The sequence below is a fragment of the Python bivittatus genome, unplaced genomic scaffold (genome assembly GCF_059951505.1).
Source record: "Python bivittatus isolate LINGU-HERP-01145 unplaced genomic scaffold, Pbiv_v1 ctg000020_np1212, whole genome shotgun sequence".
Taxonomy (NCBI): domain Eukaryota; kingdom Metazoa; phylum Chordata; class Lepidosauria; order Squamata; family Pythonidae; genus Python; species Python bivittatus.
In genome coordinates this window covers 57209691-57232540 of record NW_028277030.1, presented here as the reverse complement: position 1 = coordinate 57232540, position 22850 = coordinate 57209691, and the positions used below count along the sequence as shown (strand labels likewise).

Below are 22850 nucleotides of genomic sequence, written 5' to 3'. Positions count from 1 at the left end.
CATAATGACATCAGATGGGACCCAGGATGTGCCTTCTCTGTTGTGGTGTCTGCCCTCTGAAACAGCAGTCCCCCAGAAATTCTAATGGTCTCTCTTTTAATCATGCCTTTCTGCAGGTTAGGGTGTAAAGGATTTTACACATTTTTGGTGGAGATTGTTCCACCAAGATGATCTCCCTCTTCTGTTGTGTTTGATATTATCTTCGTTTTTAATTTTGTACACCATCCAGGGTCGTAAACAAGTTGGGTTTCCTTACCAGTTAGATAGATGATAGATAGACAGACAGACAGATCTAGAGTTACAACCATTCATTCATGGTGGTTCAAAGTTACAACGGTGCTGAACGAAGGGGCTTACAACTGGTTCTTGAAGTTCTGGCTGTTACAATGCTGCCACAGTTACTTGAACAAAATTCAGGTGCCTGACAACCAGCTCGCACTTGTGACCAGTTGCAGCATCCCATGGTCATGTGATCGCCATTTGTGCCCTTCCCTGCCGGCTTCCCCCAGGCAAAGTCAATGGGAAGCCAGCAAGGAAGGTCCCAAGTTGCTGGGTTAAGTCTCCCCCCACCCCCAGCCTTTCACTTGCACACACTGTACCCTCCTTCCCCTTTCACTCACAGACAACTCACACCCTCTTTCCCCAGCCTCTCTGCTCTTGCACACATGTACGCACACCTCCCACCCCTCTTTCTACGGCCTCCCTACGATCACACGTATACATGCCCATACCCCACGCCCTCTTTCTATGGCCTCCCTGTGATCACATACACCCTGTGCCCTCTTTCCACAATCTCCCTGCGAGCGCGCACACACATGCACGTAGTCCCGTGCCCTCTGTCCAGATGGGACTAAAGTTCTTCATTGTACAGGGATTTACACTGCATGGGGACACTAACACTTTCTCAGTTCCTACACTCAACTATTGCTTTGAGAAACCAATAATAGATTTTGAACACATCACCTGAGAAATGTGAAATTGACATTTTCCATGTTCTTTGAAGTCCTGTTTCTGTGCACTCTAGTGATAACACCTCTGAAGTGCTGAAACCTCTCAGCGTTTGGATAGCAAGTATTGGCATGAGTGGCTGTCAGAAAATAAGCCTCACGGGGTACTCATGAAATGCACTAACTAGATTTTTTTTTTAAATGCAAAAAACAACTGACATACAAATCTGCTTTGTTTCTGGAGGGTTTAAAATGGTAATTATTCCACAAGCAAATTGGAAATTTTCTTCCCTACTGTGTCTCGTGTCATTTTGCATACAGCTATTTTACTGTCAGAATTGAGATACAATGATAAGCTAGTGGGCTGTTGCATTTTTCACGGCATAAGTGTAAAACCTGACAATTCAACAATTACACCTAGGAAATACTGTACATTTTAAAAGAATCAGATGAACATGTCATGCTGGGGGGGGGGGGGATTGTTCATTTGCAGTGCTGTGTACTACTGCTGCTCTGCTCCATTAACATTTTGACCTGAAAGTTGCCTTGGAGAAATTTGTCCTAGCTGATTTTATTGTGTTTATGTGAGAGAGAAGTTTTAAATGCTAGTTTAATTTATCTTATTACTGTGCTAACTTTCTCAGTATATATGTATTATATTATTTTACATTTTATTATCACATAACAATACACTATTATATGTAAGAATGCAAGAATTATTAGCACTCAATGAAAATCAAGCTGAGTTCTTCTAGTCTACTTCTGTTGTCAGTCTGATTCAGAACCTGATTATCAGAGCTTCACAGATGCATAATTCTGCCCTTAACTAGGTAAAGAATCTATCCAGAAAGGTGCCTGAGCTATCAAAGTGGAAAGCTGGCTTCTTTTTATTCTTTCCAATGTAACATTGGAAAGAAATTATGTAAAGAACGCAAAAGAATCTGTCTATCAACAGGATAACATCCCAAAAACCCTGCAGATCAAGCCAAATTTGGTATGGCAGAAGCCAGCAAATGAAAAATGTATTTGTCAGTTCCTCCTTTCCTTGCAATCTTCTGTGCTCTTCAAAATCGGTTCTAGATAGCTGGTCACCTTTTGGAACAGTGGGTGACACGGTGCCGTAGCTCTAGAAGGAGGTGAACATCAGGGAAAAAAAGTCTCCACCCCTTTTCCCATTATCATAACTCTGAGTGGAATGCTGCACAGAGGCAATCCTGTGAATACTAAAGAACCTGGATTTAAACCTTTCACTTTAAGCAAGCATATACATTGCTGATATTGTCTCCCCCTGCATCTTTATGGTCTTGTACTTCTCTTATCTTCCTCTTTCTTCTAGGCAGATAAAACAAGATATGGAAGTTACAAGAATCAATGTGGAAGAGTATGGATTTCTAAAGAGACAGCTATCCTAGTGGCTGAATGTTTGCCATAGCAGCTCTTCGGGACAGAAAATGTGATACCCTAACTTCAGAGTCAGTGATTAATCTAACACTGCAGCCATGGGAGACAACTCAAGCTTTTGGGACAGCTTGATATTTGCACACCCGATCTGCACGAACTGGAAGTCAGAAACAGAAGGATCAATCTATCATTTAGCTAGCATTTTGTTTGTGGTCGGCTTTATGGGCGGAAGTGGCTTTTTTGGCCTGCTCTATATTTTCTTTCTGCTGGGGCTGGGTTTTCTCTGCTCATCTGTGTGGTCATGGCTGGATGTCTGTGCAGCTGATATTTTCTCATGGAATTTTATCCTGTTTGTGATCTGCTTCATACAGTTTATTTATGTAACCTACCAAGTGCGGAGTGTTGCTTTTGACAAAGAATTTCAGGAGCTTTACAATGCTTTGTTCCAGCCCCTGGGGATCTCCTTGACCGTTTTTAGAAAAATTGTCCTCTGCTGTGATGGAGAAGTTATTACATTAGAGAAGGAACATTGTTATGCAATGCAAGGCAAAACTCCAATTGACAAGCTCTCCTTACTTTTGTCAGGAAGGTTTGTATCATGCTTATACTTTTAAAACCAAAGGTCCAAGAACACCAAATCTTTGGCCTCCTTTGCATTGTCTGAACCTGTTTAAAATGAACATGGTAGATTCAAGTATGTGACACTTTAATCCTAAGTGTAAAAAACTTTCCTAGGTCAAAGACATAGTAGCCTAAAACAATAACAGGCCATGGATGTATGAGAAAGTGTTAACTGTGGCAGGATTTATCTTCTTGAGAAAAACTGCTTTTTCCTTTAGCATTGGAAAAGTTTAAGGATACTGCAAACATAAAAAATTGAAAGATGAAAGTTTGGATAAGTGTCCTAGAACTTAGAATATTGTACATTCAGTATTTTTCATTTTTCCATGGCTAATCCTTTTTAAAATTGTTGTATCTGCTCCCCAATCCCTATTTGTTATGTTTTGTGTTGTGTAACAGCATTTGTTTCATTTACATAATTCTGAACACACACGCACACACAATGGATTTCTTGACAATTTCTTAATACTGGCACCTTGAGGCCTGCACTTACCCTTGGAACATATTCAGTATGTTTCATGTGAAGGCTGTATTCATTTTAATGTCCCAGTTTTCATTAAAGAGTGCCATATTCTCAAATCGGTTATTACAACATTTCATTTATTCCAGTTTTACTTCTTTCTTCCATCCCTGTTCTGTAACATTGGAGAAACTGCTGGTTGAACATAAAAGCTGAGTTTCTTGCCACCTTGCCTTGTACCAAAGTCAGAAATGTGTAAAATCTTTGTCATCACTGAGTATGAAGACTTTTAAAACAATTTTTTCATTTTTAATTTGTTCATAAAAGAGACAAAGTAGTATAGAAGATAGATCAGTAGACTGCTGATCTGAAATGCATCTGCAAGGTTTTCTGATTCTGAATTGCTTAACATGGCAATGATAAAAAAACCCTCACCTTTCCAAATTACATCATTAAAAATGAAAAAAAAGTTTGGGGAGGTGAACAGTATGCGTAATTTAGTTCTGATATTCAGTGCGAACTGATAGCCCCCAACTTCATTATTTTTTTTTTTTGTATCAAAGTAGTGGACCTGGGGATATTAAGCTGTGACGTAGGTCATGCAGGCTTATAATCTGCTCATGCCTAAGGTAAGGGAATATTGAAACCTATAATGAAAGTGATTTATTATAGATGCTACAGTATGAAGACAATAAAATTCTTAATTTTTAAAATAGATTTGACTTTGATAGCTCAGTAGGCACAACTCAATCCTATGTAAAGTTTATCAGTTTCATTTTATAGATAGTGTATGAACAATCAGAGTCTGGGTTCAGTTCTAAAAGAAGATCTATATAGTCCAGCCACTTGTTTCCAATAGTGGTCAGTCAGACAGAAATGTTTAGCAGCTCTACAAGTATAACAGTAGCAACTTGATTTATGCCCAACATACAAGTATCTGGTCTCTGAACACTGATAATTTTATTTAGAATGATATCTAAAACCTTAATAAGATTATTCCATGTGAATTTGAATTACTGCAATCTCCCATTTCTTATTCTAAGAAATTCTGTGAATCCCACATAATGGATATGTTATAATCCATGTAGCACATTCAGATAGAAAATCCTTGATAGCTTTCAGCCATTTCCATTGTCCCTCTACCGTATCTTATCCTTCTGGCACTGCAGTTACAAGCCAGGTTTATCTTGCAGAATGAATGTCTTTGAAAACAGCCTACTTATTTTTTCCTTTTTTGCCAAGATTTCTGTTTTGTACCTTTGTTGTTGTTGTTTCTCTCTGGGTTTGTGCCTTTCTTGAATACTTGCTGGAGAATTGCCAAGGAGATTCAAAAATGTTAAGGAAGATGTGACCTGGAATTATTTTCTGCTTTTGTGTCAGCAATGGCCATTCTCCATATAATTGTTTTTGCTAGTATGGACTTAAAATCTATAAATAAAGGTATGTAGTTTATTACTAAATGCATATGGATAGTAGACATAAACATGATGACCCTCCAATGTAAGACATTCTTTAATGCCAGTCATAGGGCATAAGTTATGTACAATTTAAACATTTTTCACACTTGGCGATAAACCTAGGCTTTATTTTTCTTTTCCTGTGCTGGCAGTTATTAACACAAACTGATCTGTTTTGTTAGAGTTAGCGTGACGGTGGATGGGGAATTTCTGCATTATATTTTCCCTCTTCAGTTTCTGGATTCACCTGAATGGGATTCACTAAGACCCACAGAAGATGGCATTTTTCAGGTAGGGAAATTTTGTGAATCTATTAGACAAAATTCTCATTTTCCAGAACTGAAGCACAGAGATTCCAGGAAATGCCCAATTTAGGATTAAGACCTGTCTCTCTAAAAACCTGTGTTGATGTCACTTTTTTGAAGAAGGAACCAAATGCTGTATTTAGTCCAGATAATTAAAGAAAATGACACTGAAGTAAAGTTTGTGAAAGTTTAAGTATAATACAGGTTCAGAAATTTTGAAAAAAACACTTTTGTGTAGTCTTTTTCATGCATCACCCAACATTTTCTTCTCTACTTGCCACTTGAATCGAGCAGCTGCTGCTAGCAAACAGAATTCATGGCTTTGGGGTTGATGGAACATCCAGAGTCTACAGTGGTTTTCAAATCGGGTTACCAGCAAATCAGGTTGTCCAGCACTAGGGCTTTCTGATTAGAGGAAGACCATTTAAATATTTTGATGAGAAAGCTATAAACATCTCTGATTCCAAAAGAAATGTTTTGAAAGCTTTCCTTCTTATTTATTCTTCAAATGCTATTTCCTAATTTATTATAAATGGAAACAGCTCTATTGATTTGCAGTCTCTGTAGAACATATTATTCTCCCCACCATGTAGCATCCTTTAGATTGTGGGGATGAACATCACATTTCAGTTTATAAGACTGCAGGGGGAGATGGGAAATGTACATACTGTATGTCAGATAGTTCCTGGTTTGAATTTCTTTGTATGTGTATGTGCATCTTTGAGTCAGTGCTGACTCCTGGCAACTGCCTGGCTAGTCTCTGAAGTTTTTGTGGCAAGATTTTCAGAAGTTGCCATTGCCTTCTTCCTAGGCTGAGAAAGAATGACTAGCTTAAAGTCACTCAGCTGGCTTCATGCCTAAGGCAGGACTAGAACTGACAGTTTCTAGCTGGGTGCCTTAACCACTATGCTCTCTGGTTTGAACAGGAGTGTCTAATTCAAAAGTTTATAAAATGGTGAATCGACTCCAGGAGTTGAGGGTATGGGGTCATTGTTTTATAGTAGTTCCCTTCTTATTTGTAGGAATGTTTCCAGAAATTCAAAATGAGTGACCATACCTCTCTTCCCTCACAGCTACAGTATGTTGTGTGGTACAACAGTATTTTGTCCCAGTGCCATTTAACAGGTGTATGAAACCATCTGAGGCTTCATTGTCATTGAGCTAGCTGGTAGACCACTATTCCTTATACTGATTTGGGAGCAGGCTAAGATTATAAGGGGAGGCTTATCAATTGTACCATGACCTGTAGATGGTCATACAGGAATTACATGGAAGGGGCCCTTCTCTTGGGTGGCACCTACTCTTTAGAATCCTCTTTTCCAGATGCTAACTATCATAAAGTTTTAAACTTCAGTCTGTTCACCTAGGTTTTCTCTGGGTGAGTTTGAATATATTTTCTCATAAACATTTGTGTACTTATACAGTCATCCTTCAGGCGGATTAAAATGGTTATAGTTTTTTTAAGCTTAATTGCTGATTTTTTAATATTAATTATGTTTAATTTTCATTTGTGTGTATCTTGTTATGGAGAAGGAAGCAGTATACAGGTAGTCTTTGCTTAACAGCTGTTCATTTAGTGACTGTTCGAACTTATGACAGCACTAAAAAAAATGACTTACAGCTGGTGCCTGAAGTTACAACTGTTGCAGCGCCCCTGCGGTCACATGATCGCTATTCCAAGCGCTTGGCAACCAGCTCGCACCATGGCGGTTACAGCATCCCGGAGTCATGTGATCAACACTTGCAACCTCCCCAGCCTGCATCTGGCAAGCAAAATGAATGGGGAACCACGTGATTTACTTAACAACTGTGTGATTCGCTTAACAACCATTGATTTACTTAATGACCATGGTGATTCACTTAACAGCCGCCACAAAAAAGGTTGTACAATCAGGTCTGGTCACATGATAATTCACTTAACAACCAAATCACTTAGCATCCTAGGTTCCAGTCCCAATTGTGGTCGTTAAATGAGGACTACCTGTATAACTAGAAAGATCTATGTAAAAGTTAGCCTTTCACATGGGTGAACCAGATACTCATTTTTGCTGCTTAAGAAAGGGAGAAAAGGGCCATCTGCCCTTTGTTGCACCATATGCTTCAATCTGTCTTCCAGAAAATCTTCCTGAGAACATTCCTTTAGATTCAGACTCAAAAACTACCTGGTCTGGGAAGACTTTGGCCCATGGACTTAGCTCCATGCCATTCTGCAGAGGGTGGGAAATGTCCACTGACTACAGGTAGCACTTGTTATTGGACAGAGGCAAAGGTAAAGGGAGCCAAGGAAAAATTAAAACATTTACCAATGAAAAAAACCCAAAGCATAGAATAAAAATCTAAAGATGAGGTACCTAAACAGTGTTTTGCTGCCAGTGTTTGGTATATGATCAGAGAGAATTTCTATAGTGATTGATCAAGTAACTAATCCATGTAGATGAAACTGGAAAAATTGCATCTTTCTTCCTTACTCTTCCCTGCTTGCATTTCCTTCCTCTTTCTCTTGTTTTCACATTTTGGATTTTTAGTTCCTTATGTCAGAGGCTTATTCTCTGGTAGCATATAAGTAGATCAAACACAATAAAATATCATTTTAATGGATCATTTGAGGGGAAGGGGTATCTATTAAATCTAAATGTCTGTAAAATCCACCATGAATTCTGCATTTACCAGAACTATCATCCTTTTACCAGAATGCCCAAATTAAGGATATGCTTCTTCTGGATAATCTTGCCTTTAAAAGAAATACAATACAGATAGACAGCTTGCACACTTGGATGACTTATCCAGTAAGAGACATATAGTTGGACCAGAGTAAGAAAATGCTAGTAAGTAGACAAGAGTTAGAATGAAAGTCAGGAAGAAACCATTTTACAATTTCAATTTATGAGAGTAGTGTAAGAGAAAAGGAAGGGTTTTGTTTTTGTTTTTTTTAGCAATCATAATGATAAAAATATCAACTTGTTTTCTCTTTTTCCCTTTCCCCACCCTTGGGAATATGTCTTTCAGGTAACCCTTACTGCAGAAACAGACTGTCATTATGTGGCCTGGAGGAGAAAAAAGTTGTATTTACTCTTTGCAAAACACCGATTCATCTCACGTCTGTTTTCAGTCTTGATTGGAAATGATATTGCTGATAAACTCTATGCATTGAATGACAGAGTGAGCCTAGGGAAAGGATTTCGATATGATATTCGCCTACCAAATTTCTATCATGTGTCAGTACCTAATACACCAAAAAACAACCCGCAGACCACTGTCAGAACAATTCAAGACAGCAATAATATTAAAAACAATGTACCTCTTACTACAAAATGACAGAAGTTTGCCTTGTTGCTGCCAGGATTAAATTATGAAACATACTGTGGTGGTGTCATGTGAAGATTCTCATAAAGGCAACTTTTAAAATAATCATTTTTCTTTTCAAGCAGACAATCTAGTGTGACTCCTCACACTGTTTAGAACCAGCAGACTGTACATATATTGTGCATTATGATTCATTTCTGTTGACTTGTTCTGCTCGTCTTATTACTTTGGGAGTAGAGTAGGGACTGATATGAATCATTATTTGATACAACTTGTAACTGTACTTCCTTTATTGTGTTTTCAAAAACATCATTTGCATAGAGCTTTGCTTCCTGCTTATTAAGACCTCCTTGTCATCATGAATTATGCAAGCCATTTTATCATAGAGAAGAGCAACAAGCAAGCCGTCTTTTCAAAAGAATCTTGATTCACTTGTTCATAATTACAATGCGTAAACTTGGCCTTCAGATTTACAGAAGATGACACTTGTGACAAAAAGAACTGAACAACCTATAAAGTGTGAAAGAAGACTTAGCTTTTTTTCCTTTCTATCATAAAATAATGCTTTGGATGTACAACAACAAAAGACAAATATTATTTTGAATTCAAAAAGTGCATCAGTCACTTTAAATATTGCAATTTATGTAGCAGAAAAAAGTTCCATTATTCTAATAGCACACAGGGCAGCTGCAGTACCTTGATGGCAACATCATATATTTTAAGAAAGGTGGAAATGTTATGGGAAAGAAATTGTTTTCCATAGGGCAAATATTTTGGGGGGAGTTTTCCCCTAGTCAAAAAAAGGGGGGGGGAGTTTCCAAGCATTCTTAAACTACTGCCAATCCAATGAACTTAAACAAAGGCAATAATGCACCAACCATATTATAAAAACTCTAAAACCCACATGTATACAAATAAACCAATCAATCAGTCTCCTTTCCTTTGCTCCAATGTAACAGAGCCAGCCCAGGAACATGTGAAACTATCTAGGAATCCCCATAAATCACAATATTACTTATATCTGCAACTACTTTGAGGAAGAGTTTGAGATCTACATATAACAGGAGTCATAAGCATGTTTTTCATCTCAGGTTTTGAATCTAGGCAAAGCATCTATATTCTTCAGGAGGTTATCGCATAATAATGAAATGCTGGATGTTACTTTAGAAAGGTTTAGTGTTCCTAACTCCAGGTGTTGAGAGATCAGCACTTGAGTTGAAAGGGTATGGTAGCTGCTTTAACGTATTGCTCCTCATAAGTTAGGTTCTGTACTTTTTAGAAACCTATTGGTACATCAAGAAAGAGAGAGGAAGCATAGGAGATAAGAACTTGAAGGGTACGTAAGAACGTAAGCAGTTACCCTGCTGGATCAGACTGCTGGCCCATCTAGTCCAGCAGTCTGTTTTCACAGTGGTCAACCAACTGTACAAGAAAGCCCACTAGTCTTCCTGCAGATGGCCTCAGAGGCAGCTGTACTGCCATCAAGGTTAATAGCCATTGATCCTATGACTTCCATAAATTGGTCCAACTCTTTTAAAGCTAGCCAAGCTGGTAGCCAGCACCACTTCCAAAGTTTAATTATGCCTTTTTTTTTTTTTTTTTTTTTACTTCTGTCTATCTGGATTCTTCCAGGAGTCAGTTTCATTGAGCAACCTCTGGTTCTACTATTTTGGGAAGTGGAAAATAGTTTCTCCTTGTCCACTTTATCCCCACCATGCATAACTGTATACATCTCAATCATGTTGCCTCAGCTGCGACCAAGAACACCAGCTGAGATTTTAGATTCATTCAAGGCTCTGGGAATATTGAAAAGTCCCTCATTCTTCATAACTTGGCCAATGTTTATTTTTTTAGATAGCAATGCTAGTTTATTATGCCATGTTACATGCAAAATCAACTAGAAGAATAATACTGTAACTTTAAAATAAAGTGCAATCAATTGCAAACACATAACCGTTATATAGGAGATGGCTTAATCTTATCCATGTTTCAGGACTGAATACTATTTATCAGCTGTACTGTATCATCTTGAGGTTAACTTCTCTTTAAAGAAAGAAAGGTGCATATTCTTTCCTGTCTAACTGATACAAAGATTCTGTATGCTTAGGAATAGTGAAGCAGAATGTTCACTTCCCCACTCCTCAGTGTGCAACCACTATTGAAATGTGATGAAATGGTCTGTAGGCTATTGGTTCTAGAATCATGTTATTGCGCCTGTGGAGGAAATAACTAAGACAAGTTCCATTATTTTTAAAATCATGTTCAAAAGCCAGAAAGATGTGAGGAATAGATTTTATGCTATGAAAGCATACTGAGCCCAGAATCTAGTTATCTGGAAATGAAATAGCACTTTTCTCGATCTGTCTGATTCTTGGCTAACCACAGTTTTGTTTTCCCATTTATTTTATTTAGTAGATTACTAATGATGCTTTACCATTCCAGTTTGGATTTACATCTGGACTGTCACTACACAGTTTCTTTCTAGAAACTGAAATTCTAGGAGAATTAAGTCAAATCAAACTAATATATCACACTATATTAGGAGTAATTGCAATAACTGATAACAAAGAAACACAAGGAATTTGGAGTGAGCTATTAGTAGCGAGCTTATATTTTTGTTGCTTATACTCAGGGGAGCTCAGAGAATGACAATGGTGATTTATATATAAAAGCTTTAAAAGAATGGAAACAATTTATATTTTCTATGCTAAATGTATTTGTCCAGTGTTGTACAGATATATACTTACAAATACTTAAATTTTAGTAGAAACACATATTTTCTTAACATTTCAGAATAGTTTGACATTAAGTATATAAAATAATATGGAATGGCAGACAGTTTTAGAAATAGTTTTTAGGAATTTGAAAAAATATATTAAACATATTGGTGCCTGCAGGCATGTTTAGTAGTAAATTTACACACAAAAGCCTGTATATGTTCAGCAACCCTATAAATATCTGTTCTGCAACCACTCTGTTGTCCATGCATAAATATATACATATATAAGATTCTAAAATGTAATTGTTTAATTTTGAGATAAAACTCTCATGGTTTGCAAAGAATGTCTAATGTACTGTCACTGCCATCTAGCATACACATATAGGAGGCATCGGTCTGCAGAAGGATCTATCATGCATAGATATGGAGCCATATGGACAAGCAAGGGCTGTTTGTATAGTTCCCAGCAAAATGTGGCAATTGCCCAGGTCCAGGAGGTTGTGGAGAGAGAGACATTCAGACACATTAGTGAGGAAAAGTAGTTAAGTAAAAAGACTGTGTTCTGTGTAATTACATATTTGGTGTTTTGTATAAAGTAAATTAATATTTTCATCTTTTATTAAAGGACAGCACAAAAAAGATAAGCAGCACGCTCAAAAAAACTATAAACATTTCAGTAACGATGAACTTTTAAATGGTTACTTGTTGGCTTTGCGTTAATGAGATACAGTGATCATTTCTGCAGACAAATTGTTATTCGTGGTATGCAATGAATATTTATTGTATTCTCTCTGATGTAGATTAACATTTTAATAGTTTCATCCCCTGCTGTTATCTTTATAAGCTTTGATAATTAATGGGAAAACAGGAATAATTACTAAATGTGTGTGAATAACAGATTACTATTCATTAATGCTTATTCTAAAATACATATATTCTACTTTTTTTATAAAACCTTCAAAGTTTATTATTATTTTAATACAAAAGGACTGATAGAAAATATAAACAAGCAGCTATGGTAATAATACATTTTAAGATATTAGAAGACATCTAAAGAAAGAGTATAAAAAATCTAGATTTTGTTACATAGCCAAATAGGAGAGATATGGAAAAAATGGATAATAACCAGGGGTGTATCAGTCAGCCAAGATCTGGTCTGAATTCAAGATTTGAAAAGCATGATTCAGTTTGATTTGAATCTAATAGAAAATAATACATGTAGCTCAAGGTTGAACTGTGGAATCCTTGGTGCTCTCTGAGCTGGGTTGATTGCTTGCAGATATTTCATTACCCAATTAGGTAACATCAGTGAGAGTGAGTTTGGGATTTGCTCCCTGTTCATCAAGTAGCTTGCCCTAAGTTTTGGTGGGGATACTACCAAGGAGAAAACCAGGGTTTCAATTCAGTAAAGACAGGCTATAAGGGGTAACTATGAAAGTCTTCAGTGGTTCGTTCTGAGGCAGACCAGGATGAACGTAGCAAGATGGTAGTGGCCAGCTTAAAGAAAATTAATGCTTCAACTGGATAGATTCCAGGATTTCAATGTGCTAATTTTTTTGAAATATTCTGTACTCTTTTAAGGCAGAGATAGAAGGAATGAGGAAGGGCATCATCCTCTGAAGCAAAGCACCTTTAGAGAAGTGCTGAACCAATGTAGCAAATGTTCTACTCCAACTTAAAAATAAAACTTGCAAAAACTGTTTAAGTAGCACGCTCTTATTAAAGACTGAAGAGCCACTGTCAATTGACCACATGTTTTTCTGGGCTGGTAGGTTTGTTGGCATGGCTGATTGGTAATGTTAGCCTCTTCTGGGAATAAGATGCTGCTGTATAATGCTTTTTCAAAAATCTAAGAAGTGCCTCAATACTGTTGTGTACCTAATTTATTATGGTATAAAGGAACATCTGTATGATATACATAATCATCCAACAGCAAGCACACTATTTCAAACTTGTTCAGGCAATGAACAAGCAATTAATCCCTAACAAAAGGGAGAGATACAAAAGCAGAGAACCTTCTTCCCTCAGTGCTGTGATGGGGTTTGCAGAAGTGATAAAAATCATTGGCCAGCTGCTAATAAGACCGATCACACCATTCAACACCTCCATTCGACTAAGTCCATATATAGAAAGAAAGCTGCAGCAGTGTTTAGGACTCCGCAAGGACAGAAAGTCTATCAAATCTCTAAGTCACCTTCAAATAACTGAACCGATTCAAATGCACTTGATTAGATCCAGACATCAAATCTATGCAAAGAAATAAATTGATTGAATCGCCTTGCAGTTCTGTCTTCTCGTCAAAGCTTTTGTACAGCCATATAAAAGACATCTGTAGACTCTGATATTTGTATGACACCAAAGACTTTAGAGCAGTGGCAAAAGATGGTTTATAATTTAAACAGTGTGCCCATGACATAAGAATCCCAATTTGCCTTGGCCCAGAAAGTTCCTTACTGGTGACTTAAATCACCTCCAACTGACTTTTGTTTCCACTGGTCATGGAATCTATGTATCTCACAAAGGATGGAAATTATTTCATTAACCTGAACTTGTGTTTTCCAAAATGGAGAACTCTGCATCTCTTGTTTCTTCCCAACAAGTTTTGAGAAAGCCCCGTGTGCAAGCCATTGTTGCCCTATACCAATAAAACCCAACTTGCATTTCTGGAGGCTGTGCAGGCTGCAATAGTGTAATAGGGTGTGGACATTCAGTAGTTCAGAGATCAACCACACTTTCCATCCCTTTCTTCTAGCCTGTAACAGTCTTGCCTGATTTGGAGTTCTAAGAAACTCAAAAGCTTGCAATTATTACAAAGCTTCAGTCGGTGCAACAAAGATATTCCCTCTATTTTTGAAGGAAGTTTTTGATTATTTTCTTTTTCTCATGGCCCACATAGCTGGTTTTGGTGGGTTTTATGTTTGCGCGTTTACTTTGGTGAGAATTCATCTCTCCTCATACTGTTTAAAACACAGGAGAGAAAAGCACCTTGGCCAATTTGGTGTACAGCTTTCCTTCTGTGGAGTCCTTGGTGCTCTCTGAGCTTGGTTGTTGGCTTGCAGACATTGCATTACCCGACTAGGTAACATCATCAGTGCTAGTGAGTGTGGGGTTTGCTCCCTGATTATATACAGTAGCTTGCCCTGCCAGTGTGGGTGGGGATGTTGTTTTCTCCTTGGTAGCTCCTTGATTAGGGTATTGTTTTCTGCCTGATTGTTTGTCTGATGTTAATCCCTGCTTATCTGGGTGTTGGCTGTTGGAGAGGATGTGTTCTGGTCTTTTTGTTTCCACCTTAGCTTTTTTATTGTCTCTTTTGAATGGTGTGTAAATGTGGCTTATCTCTATGTGTCTATGGATGGCTGATTTGTCCCAGTGCCAAGCTTCCAGGAATTCCCTAGTGTTTTGGGATTTAGCTTGGTCTGGGATGCTCAGTTTCCCAGCTGAAACTATGGTTGAGTCTGTCCATGTGTTGTGAGATTAAGTTTTCATCGTGTCTTCTGACTGCTAGTTGGTGTTCATGGATACGTTCTGCTAGTCTTCTGCCTGTCTGTCCTACATAGTAGCTCTTGTAGATGAAGCCTGTTTTGTCTTCTTGGGCTACTGGGTCTTTTGGTTTACTTAAGATGTTTTTGGAGGGCTTTAGTTGGTTTGTGTGCTATAGTGATGCCATGTGGTTGTAATAGTCTGTTGGTAGTTTTTGAGATGTTTCTGATGTATGGCAGTGTGATCCTTTTCATAGCTTGCGTTGGTTGTGCTGTAGTGGGTTTCTGTTTGATGGACAAATATACCAACAAATCTGTGATGGAATGGACTTATGAAGGCCATGCTCAGGGAGATAAGTGTGTTGTTAGCCCCTAACAGGAGCATGGGAAGTTCAAGAAGATGAGGCTGGCACCTCCGTAAGGAATTCACAGTGTTGTGGCTGGCTGGCTTGGGAACTTGGGTTCAGTCTGGTGAGGATCTGTCTTGAGGTGGAAGTTAATAAACACAACAGAACTGTATTTGCATTGTCTCTTGGAGTTTTTTGGGCTGAACCTGACAAAATCAGAGGAACACCCATGGGATCACCACTCTAAGGACTCATAGCAGAGACTGTAATGCAGTATCTAGAAACTATAGCACTCCCAACACATACAACCAAAAGTATGGATCCAGTGGGTAGATAACACCTTCGTCATAATAAAAAAAGGAAGAACTACAGAAGTCACATGAAACTATCAACAACATCTTCAAAGGAATAAAATTCACAAGGAAGGAAGAAAACAACAACATGCGACCCTTCCTGGATATTTTCATCAGCAGAGGAAATGATGGCAGTTAGAAACACAAGTTTATCAAAAAAAACAACACACACCAACCAAGTGCTCCATTACCAAAGTAACAACCCAACATCCCATAAGAGGAGCTGTGTAAGAATATTCAGATGAGCACAAACGCGCTGCAGCAACCCAGAACACCAGAAAAAGGAAACAGACCGCCTATACAACATCTTCCAACAAAATGGATACCCACGCAGCTTTATCAAAAAATGCCTGACCACTCAACCCACTACAGAACAACCAACACAAGTTATGAAAAAGATAACACTGCCATACATCAGAAATATCTCAGAAACAACCAACAGACTATTACAACCACACGGCATCACCGTAGCACACAAACCAACCAAAGCCCTCTGAAACATCTTAAGTAAACCAAAAGACCCAGTAGCCCAAGAAGACAAAACAGGAGTCATCTACAACATACAGTATAAGGAATATAACAGCCACTATGTAGGACAGACAGGCAGGAGACTAGCAGGACGCATCCATGAACACCAACTAGCAGTCAGAAGACATGATGAAAACTCCTTAATCTCACAACACATGGACAGACTCAACCATAGTTTCAGCTGGGAAACTGAGCATCCCAGACCAAGCTAAATCCAAAAACACTAGGGAATTCCTGGAAGCTTGGCACTGGGACAAATCAGCCATCCATAGACACATAGAGATAAGCCACATTTACACACCATTCAAAAGAGACAATAAAAAAGCTAAGGTGGAAACAAAAAGACCAGAACACATCCTCTCCAACAGCCAACACCCAGATAAGCAGGGATTAACATCAGACAAACAATCAGGCAGAAAACAATACTCTAATCAAGGAGAAAACCACACCTCCACCAACAGTGGCAGGGCAAGCTACTGTATATAAACAAGGAGCAAACCCCACACTCACTAGTACTGATGATGTTACCTAGTCGGGTAATGCAATGTCTGCAAGCAAACAACCAAGCTCAGAGAGCACCAAGGACTCCACAGTTCAACCCTGAACTACTTTTATTCTTTTCTGTTGGTAGTTTTCCTTCTTTTGGGGAAATCTGATCTATTTATGTGTGATTTGAGCTCTATGGTACACATACTTCCACTCCATGTAGTAGTTTTTTCCAGCAGGAAGAGAATTTTCTTAAGCTGAAGAGAATTTGGAAAGGTGGCAGATGTGTTCTGCAAATGAATTTAAGATGGGAATCTGAAAAAGATTTGTAATTTCTCTAGAATAATTATGAAACAGCTTTGCTAGCTTTCACACTGAAGAAGGGAAATTGAAAATGATAAATGAATTTAATATACAACCTTACCAGTGGCCTGTCAGGAGCAGGAAATACAGTAGAACAACTTATTTCTCACATCATCGGAGATGACAGCCAATGGATTGTGTCCATTGTTCCCAGGACTGTGACAAGTGATAACTATTCTTGTTTAAACTGTGAAGTAGATAAACAGGAATTTTAAGTTGGAGGTAAATTAACAGACCCAAATTAATATTTATTGTTTGTAGGATGCACTAAAACCTCTTAACTTATGCTTTCAGAAAATAATAATTTTGTGCATTAAAAGCATGGAGACTTCAGGCTCTGTCACATAAATCTTCATGACAATCCTCTCCATATGGCTCAATTGTGAAGCACGAACAAGAACAAAAATAGTTTAAATTTGTTTGGGTAACCTACATACATATACTGTAAATAAGAGAGCTTTGGAACTTGATTATATGGATTCTAAACATTCCACATTCTTTCAATAAATGTATGGTTATGGGTTCCACCATTTTCAGTTAACAACAATTCCTTGAAGTAGGCTAAATTGAGAAAAAGGCTGCCCCCCAATCTTCTGGAGGCTGAGGCTGCAGGAAATTATATGAAATACCATGTTTTCAAAAGATAAATGAACTGTATGCAATGAGTGATGCAGTTACAGTACCTCTTCATATTCCCCCTTGCATTACACTACCTGTATTTTCTTGTATATGAGGTAACTCTGGAGTCTGTGTTAGAAAAGGGTTCAGAAAAAGGGGTTAGAAGATGTATCTTCTGTTTGTAAGAGATGTGAAATTTGGTCATCAGTAGTGTTAAGTCAACTGCGGTTGGTTTGATTTATGGCTCAGTATTGGTCTGTACCAAGCCATTGTTCTATAAACCAAAATGTATGGTTTAGCATCTTGCACATATTCACATCATAACATTTAATGCTGAACATCATTAAGCAAAGCATGGCTAAGTGAGATATAAGAACCTAGTAAGTAAGTGGCAAGGACCTTTTGGAGAGCATTAATTGGGCCTTTAAGGAGAATTCAATCCTACTGCACTAGTGAGGCCTAACATTGGGTAAAGTGAGGCAGCTTTCTCAGCCAGCAGATCTGTGAAGTCATGAAAGGGCAATCATTTTTAATGATTTATTTTATCTCTCATGCCAAAATAGCTTACCTTTTGGCTTTGTGTATGAGAGGGCTACCAGACCTGGGCTGCAACTATTTGGATGATGGCTAGAGTAAAGAGATACCGAAAACTAGCAATCATCTGATCTTTGCACCCCTAGGTATGGAGTGAAGGAGAGTATTTTTATCTGTTCACCTTAGACACCTAAAGGCCTTGGGTCAGACTTGCTTTTTCATCTTTTACTGCTACATCATCCCTTTTCTTAACCAAATCCTCCTCTTGCATTTTTAGTCTTTAGATCAGAATATCCTGGTTCTGGGTAAACATGTTAATTTAATTCATTCATTTATCTGAAGTGGAGTGCCCAGGCCTACCTGGTATGGATTCCCTCTGGTGTTCAATCCCAGATGTATGTGTGCGTGTGCATTTGCCTACACATGGGAAGAAGAAAGATCCTGTTACTAGGACTGTGCATTTGCTCTAATTGGGAAGAAGTGCTTCAGACCTGCGGGAGCACAGCGAGACTCTATTGTTCATGAAAGCAGCAGCCAATCTTTTCTCAGACTTCCCAGCCAACCTGCCCAAAAGATGCAGCTGATTTCCAAGACTGGTTCATTAAATGAATGACACTTTACAGCAGTTGCATTTTTTTCTTGCAGAAGCCCGTGCAAGCAGGGCTGGATTTAGACTTGGCGAGGCCCTAAGGCAGGGGAAGCTGTAGAGGCTCTATTTGGGAAGTGTTAATAGAATATCAGACTGCTACAACTGAACTTGGCAAGAATACCACCAAGACGCATTACAAACCCATGATGGAGTGAGGAAGAGCCCTCTTTGAACAAAATTCGAGAATGCTTGTAGAAGCAAATCAAACCTCAATTAATGAGGGTCATGTGAGGGCTCAATTTAAGAGACTCTCATGTATCAAATCGCAATAAACCTGTAACAAATAAAAAAACCCTGAAAATTGGAGAAGCTCCTTCAGACGGTGAAGCCCTAAGCTGTAGGCCCTTAGTTTTGGGCCGGCTGCTTCAATGAGCAGCGGAGGGGTGCCGTGGTGCTCTCAACATTCCCAGAAGCGTTTCTTCCAATAATTCGGAAGAAAGTTCGCAGAGCCCTAACGCTGCTCCTCAGGCGCTTAATCCTGCTGTCGCGATTTTCAGAGTAGCTTCAGCGGAGGCTGGCGAGCACCAAGCGCTGTTTTCGACCGCGTCCCCCACCCACCCCTACGGACAGCCGAGCCCCACCGTCCAGCAGCCGAACTTTTACGCGGGTGCGACGGGAAGAGCTGTGTGCACCAAAGAAGCGCCTGCGCGCTCTCGCACGCCGTTTGTTTCGGAGGGCTGCAGGCGTTGGGAGGGAGCTGGCGCCGCCCGCGAGTTGCTGGTGGCGGCTGCTCGATGCCTATTTTAGTCAAAACCTCCGCTCCGCGGATGGCGAGCACTTCCCGCAGGCCCCTCTAGCAGGCGCAGCGGAGCGACAGGGCGCTCCCTGAGGAGCGCGCCGGGGCTGGCAGCCACCTTAGGGCACAGAAACTCTGGAGAAGGCGCCTGGACAGCGGGGGCGCGGACAGGTAAGGCTGGGAGCCAAGAGGAGCGAAGCAGGAGGAGAGGATCCCGGGGCAGCCAGATCGGGCTGCGGGGCCGGTCAGCTTGAGTACGCAGAATTGGGGCAGCTGGGCGGGCGCGCAGGGCTCGGCGACGTTTTCCGCAACCCGCGCTACCCCCGAGCCGCCTTTAGGCGGTGGGGGAGGGAAGACTCCCGGGCAAATCTGGGCGGGGTGCGCGTTTGGAGCTCGCGGAGTTCGGGCTAGGTACAGCCTTTAACGCGGGCGCCCTGCTTCCCAGAGCTGATACTTCGTTCGCCTCGCCCGCTGCGTGCCTTCGCCTACCCTTGGTGCATGCCCTCTGTGCCGTCCTCACTGGATTCTCACGTCGAGACTCGAGGAAGAGCTGCAGCGACTCACGCTAAGGACCCGTGGGCGAGTGGAGTGGAGAAGTTCAGTTCGCAGGAGCTCGGAGACAGCTCCTTCATTCCAAAGACCCCAAAGCAAATTACAGAGGATCCTTAGGTGAGTCCCTTTCCAGGCCCACCTGCTTTTATACTAGAGATGTCCTAACCTCTTGTCGTCCAGAGTGCTGAAGTCAAAATTCAAAAAGCAATACAAATACTGTCCTCTTCTTGCTCCTCTAAGAACTGAGCCTTATCTTAGCATGCTCAGGTACTCAATCATCCCTGTGCCATCGCACAGGACCCTTTGCATGAGCCTTGATGCCTGAAAGAGAAGGCAAGGCTAACCAAAGCCTTGCCCAGGCCTGGCTCAGTATGTGCAGATAACTTGCTGTCATTGTTCAGCCGTATGCACAAGCCATACAACCCCATCATCTAGGCTTATTATTACCTTGAAGCTGGAGTAATTTTCTGAGAGAAGGAAAAAGTGCAGCCTTTTGCAATCTGTATCCATGTTGGGAGAGGCTTGAATATTTTGTGTGTGTGTGTGTGTGCGTGTGTGTGTGTGTGTCTGATGAAAGCCTGCAATGAATTGGCAGCCCAGATATGGCCTTATTCGCTCCCTTCCAATTATTACCCCCCCCCCCAAGATTCCTGCAGTTGCTTAGAGGAATATGATGTCCTTCCCTGTTATCCTGTTTCACTGCTTATGTGGGCAATATGTTCTAAATACAAGATTTATTAACTTATAAATATACTATATTTATCAATGTATATATCTCAAGTAATATCCCTCCCCCATACATTTAGAATGAATATTGTGAAATAATATTTTTTGAGAGGTCTGGTTTGGTGTGGTGGTTAAGGCACCAGGCTGAGACTGTGAACTCTAGCCCTGCTTTAGGCATGTAAGTAGGTGGGTGACTTTGGGCCACAAGGCAGTGGCAATCCTCTTCTGAAAATGTTTCCAAGAAAACTTCAAGTCTGACTTGAAAATGCACACGTGCACACATACAAACATAACATAATTTTGCCAAACATACATTAAAATGCACATTGAAGTATATATGCCCAAAGACAAATGCACACACATATATCATACAATTTTAACAAAATCTTGGATAATGTTGTTGTATCATATCAAGAAAAAGAAAAAGAAAAAAAATGCAGATTACGTTTTTTGTATAGAATTAGCCAGTTATTCACAAGGACATATGCTCTGAGTAACCAAGACCCCACTGATATAAAACAAACTACAGGTAGTCCCCAGTTTAAGAACGCGTTCTGTTCCCATTCGATTTTGTCCTTAAATCGAATTTGTTGGTAAGCTGGAATAGTATTATTGTATAATACTGTATAAGTAGTATTGTGTAATGAACTTGAACCATTGTGTATTTAACTCCAATCACTGTGTATTTAAACTCAAATTCTGCTACAATAAGACTCCGTCGACCCGAACTATGGGTCGTCTGTAACCAGGCCATTCTTAACCTGCGGACTACCTGTATGGTATCCAGTGGGAATTTTTCTAACTGCCAGTATAATTGTACTGGTCTAATTGACTGTAATAAAGTTAATAAAATAAATAAATAAAACTGCCAGTATATCTGTCAGGTTGGGGATCAATATTTCATGATGCTGAAAGTTCACTTGTTATCTCTTCTTTTTGTTTCACTTCCAGAATAACACCTTAAAATAAACCATCTATTTGCATAGTAGAAATGTATCTAAGGCACTTAACTTAAACATTATTACTGTCTGGCTACATAGATCTGGTTAAACCGTTGCATGGCGCCCCATTACAGCTTAATATCATGAACCCAGGCATAGTGTGAAGTAGGTCATGTTGTATTTATTTTTTTCTGGACGTAAGGGCCAAAGTAGAAATGCACAGTATCTGGGTGGATTGACTTCTGAGGTTGTGGGTTCTTCCTTTAGAACAGACTCAGGGAGTTTTGCAGTTGTCTAGCAGCTTCATTGGGTAGGTTCAACTTTCTTCTGTAAGACATTTTCCCGACTAAAATCATCCTTTTTTAGTTTCTGTTTGAAAATAGCATTCTACACATGTAGAGAAAGATCCACTGTATCTCCTACCCCCAGCCTATGGTTATTTCCCACTCAACTTCAGAATTTTTCCAAACATTCAAGGAATTGCTGTGAAGTTCAGTAATACTTTTTTTCCAACTGAAGCTGTTGTCCATCAAAAACAAATCTGCATTGTGTATGAGAAAAGTAATGCAAGACAAAATACAGACAGTAGTGAATTCTGCATTCTAATAGAATGTTACCTAAATATTCAGCATAAGTTGAATGCAAGTCACATATGCATGTTTGTGGATGCACAAACTAAAGAATTTTTGAGAAAATCACTATCAAATTTATTGCATACAGTATAGAAAAAATATCTAATTTTTGACTAGGACATATATCATAGACTAGATGTATATTGAATCCCCTTGCTGATATTCATAAGTGGACAGTTTTCTGAGGAGTCAGATAGATTACCCATAATTATGTTATGTTTGAAAATTAAGTAATTTTTTTTGTTGCCCTTAAAACTTGGCTGTCAAAAAATTGTGTAGTCTTTTGCTTCTTATCTGCTATTCAGCATTGCAATAGGTACTATATTTAGTAGTGCTGCTTAATGTCACAGCTACATGGCAGTTGGATAGGTGTGGGAGAGATAAGAGAACTCTAACTTTATTTTAAGTATTCTCTGCTAACAGTTACTTGAGTGCCAAAGCTATACCCATTACTTTGCTGAACACACTTCACGTATGCAGAATGACATAGATAAGAGCACACAGTTTGTCACGATTGAGCTAGCTCTGATAAATACAAGAGTTGGTTTTATTTTTAAAAAAAAAATTAAGTGAAGACACAGACATTTTTCAACTTGTTCCATGTGTAACATTTCAAGCTCTCAGGATATTGTCCCCTTTCAGCCCTCTTGCAAAAAGAGGGCTATTGAGTCATGCTGCAAGTGCAATCTGGCA

General features: G+C 39.4%; 2 protein-coding genes and 1 long non-coding RNA gene across 3 annotated transcripts in view; 2 read left to right on the top strand and 1 right to left on the bottom strand.

Moving 5' to 3' along the window:
* POPDC3 (popeye domain cAMP effector 3) overlaps nt 1–19975 on the top strand; it is a 27739-nt gene extending 7764 nt beyond the window's left edge. Inside the window, exons 2-5 of the mRNA XM_007425559.4 lie at nt 2284–2937; nt 5069–5177; nt 8198–19477; nt 19752–19975. Of these exons, the coding sequence (XP_007425621.1) occupies nt 2447–2937; nt 5069–5177; nt 8198–8506 (909 nt within the window). The 5' untranslated portion in view covers nt 2284–2446 and the 3' untranslated portion in view covers nt 8507–19477; nt 19752–19975. The remainder of the gene's footprint in view (nt 1–2283; nt 2938–5068; nt 5178–8197; nt 19478–19751) is intronic.
* LOC148217062 (uncharacterized) lies at nt 12640–22850 on the bottom strand. The gene is made up of 2 exons (XR_015795823.1): nt 20306–22850; nt 12640–16956 (listed from the first exon to the last, which is right to left on the bottom strand). It is a non-coding gene; the product is annotated as an uncharacterized LOC148217062 (long non-coding RNA).
* The window catches only part of POPDC1 (popeye domain cAMP effector 1), a 30651-nt gene continuing 27637 nt past the window's right edge, over nt 19837–22850 (top strand). Inside the window, exon 1 of the mRNA XM_007425558.3 lies at nt 19837–19975. The gene's annotated coding sequence lies outside the window, so the exon portion shown is untranslated. The remainder of the gene's footprint in view (nt 19976–22850) is intronic.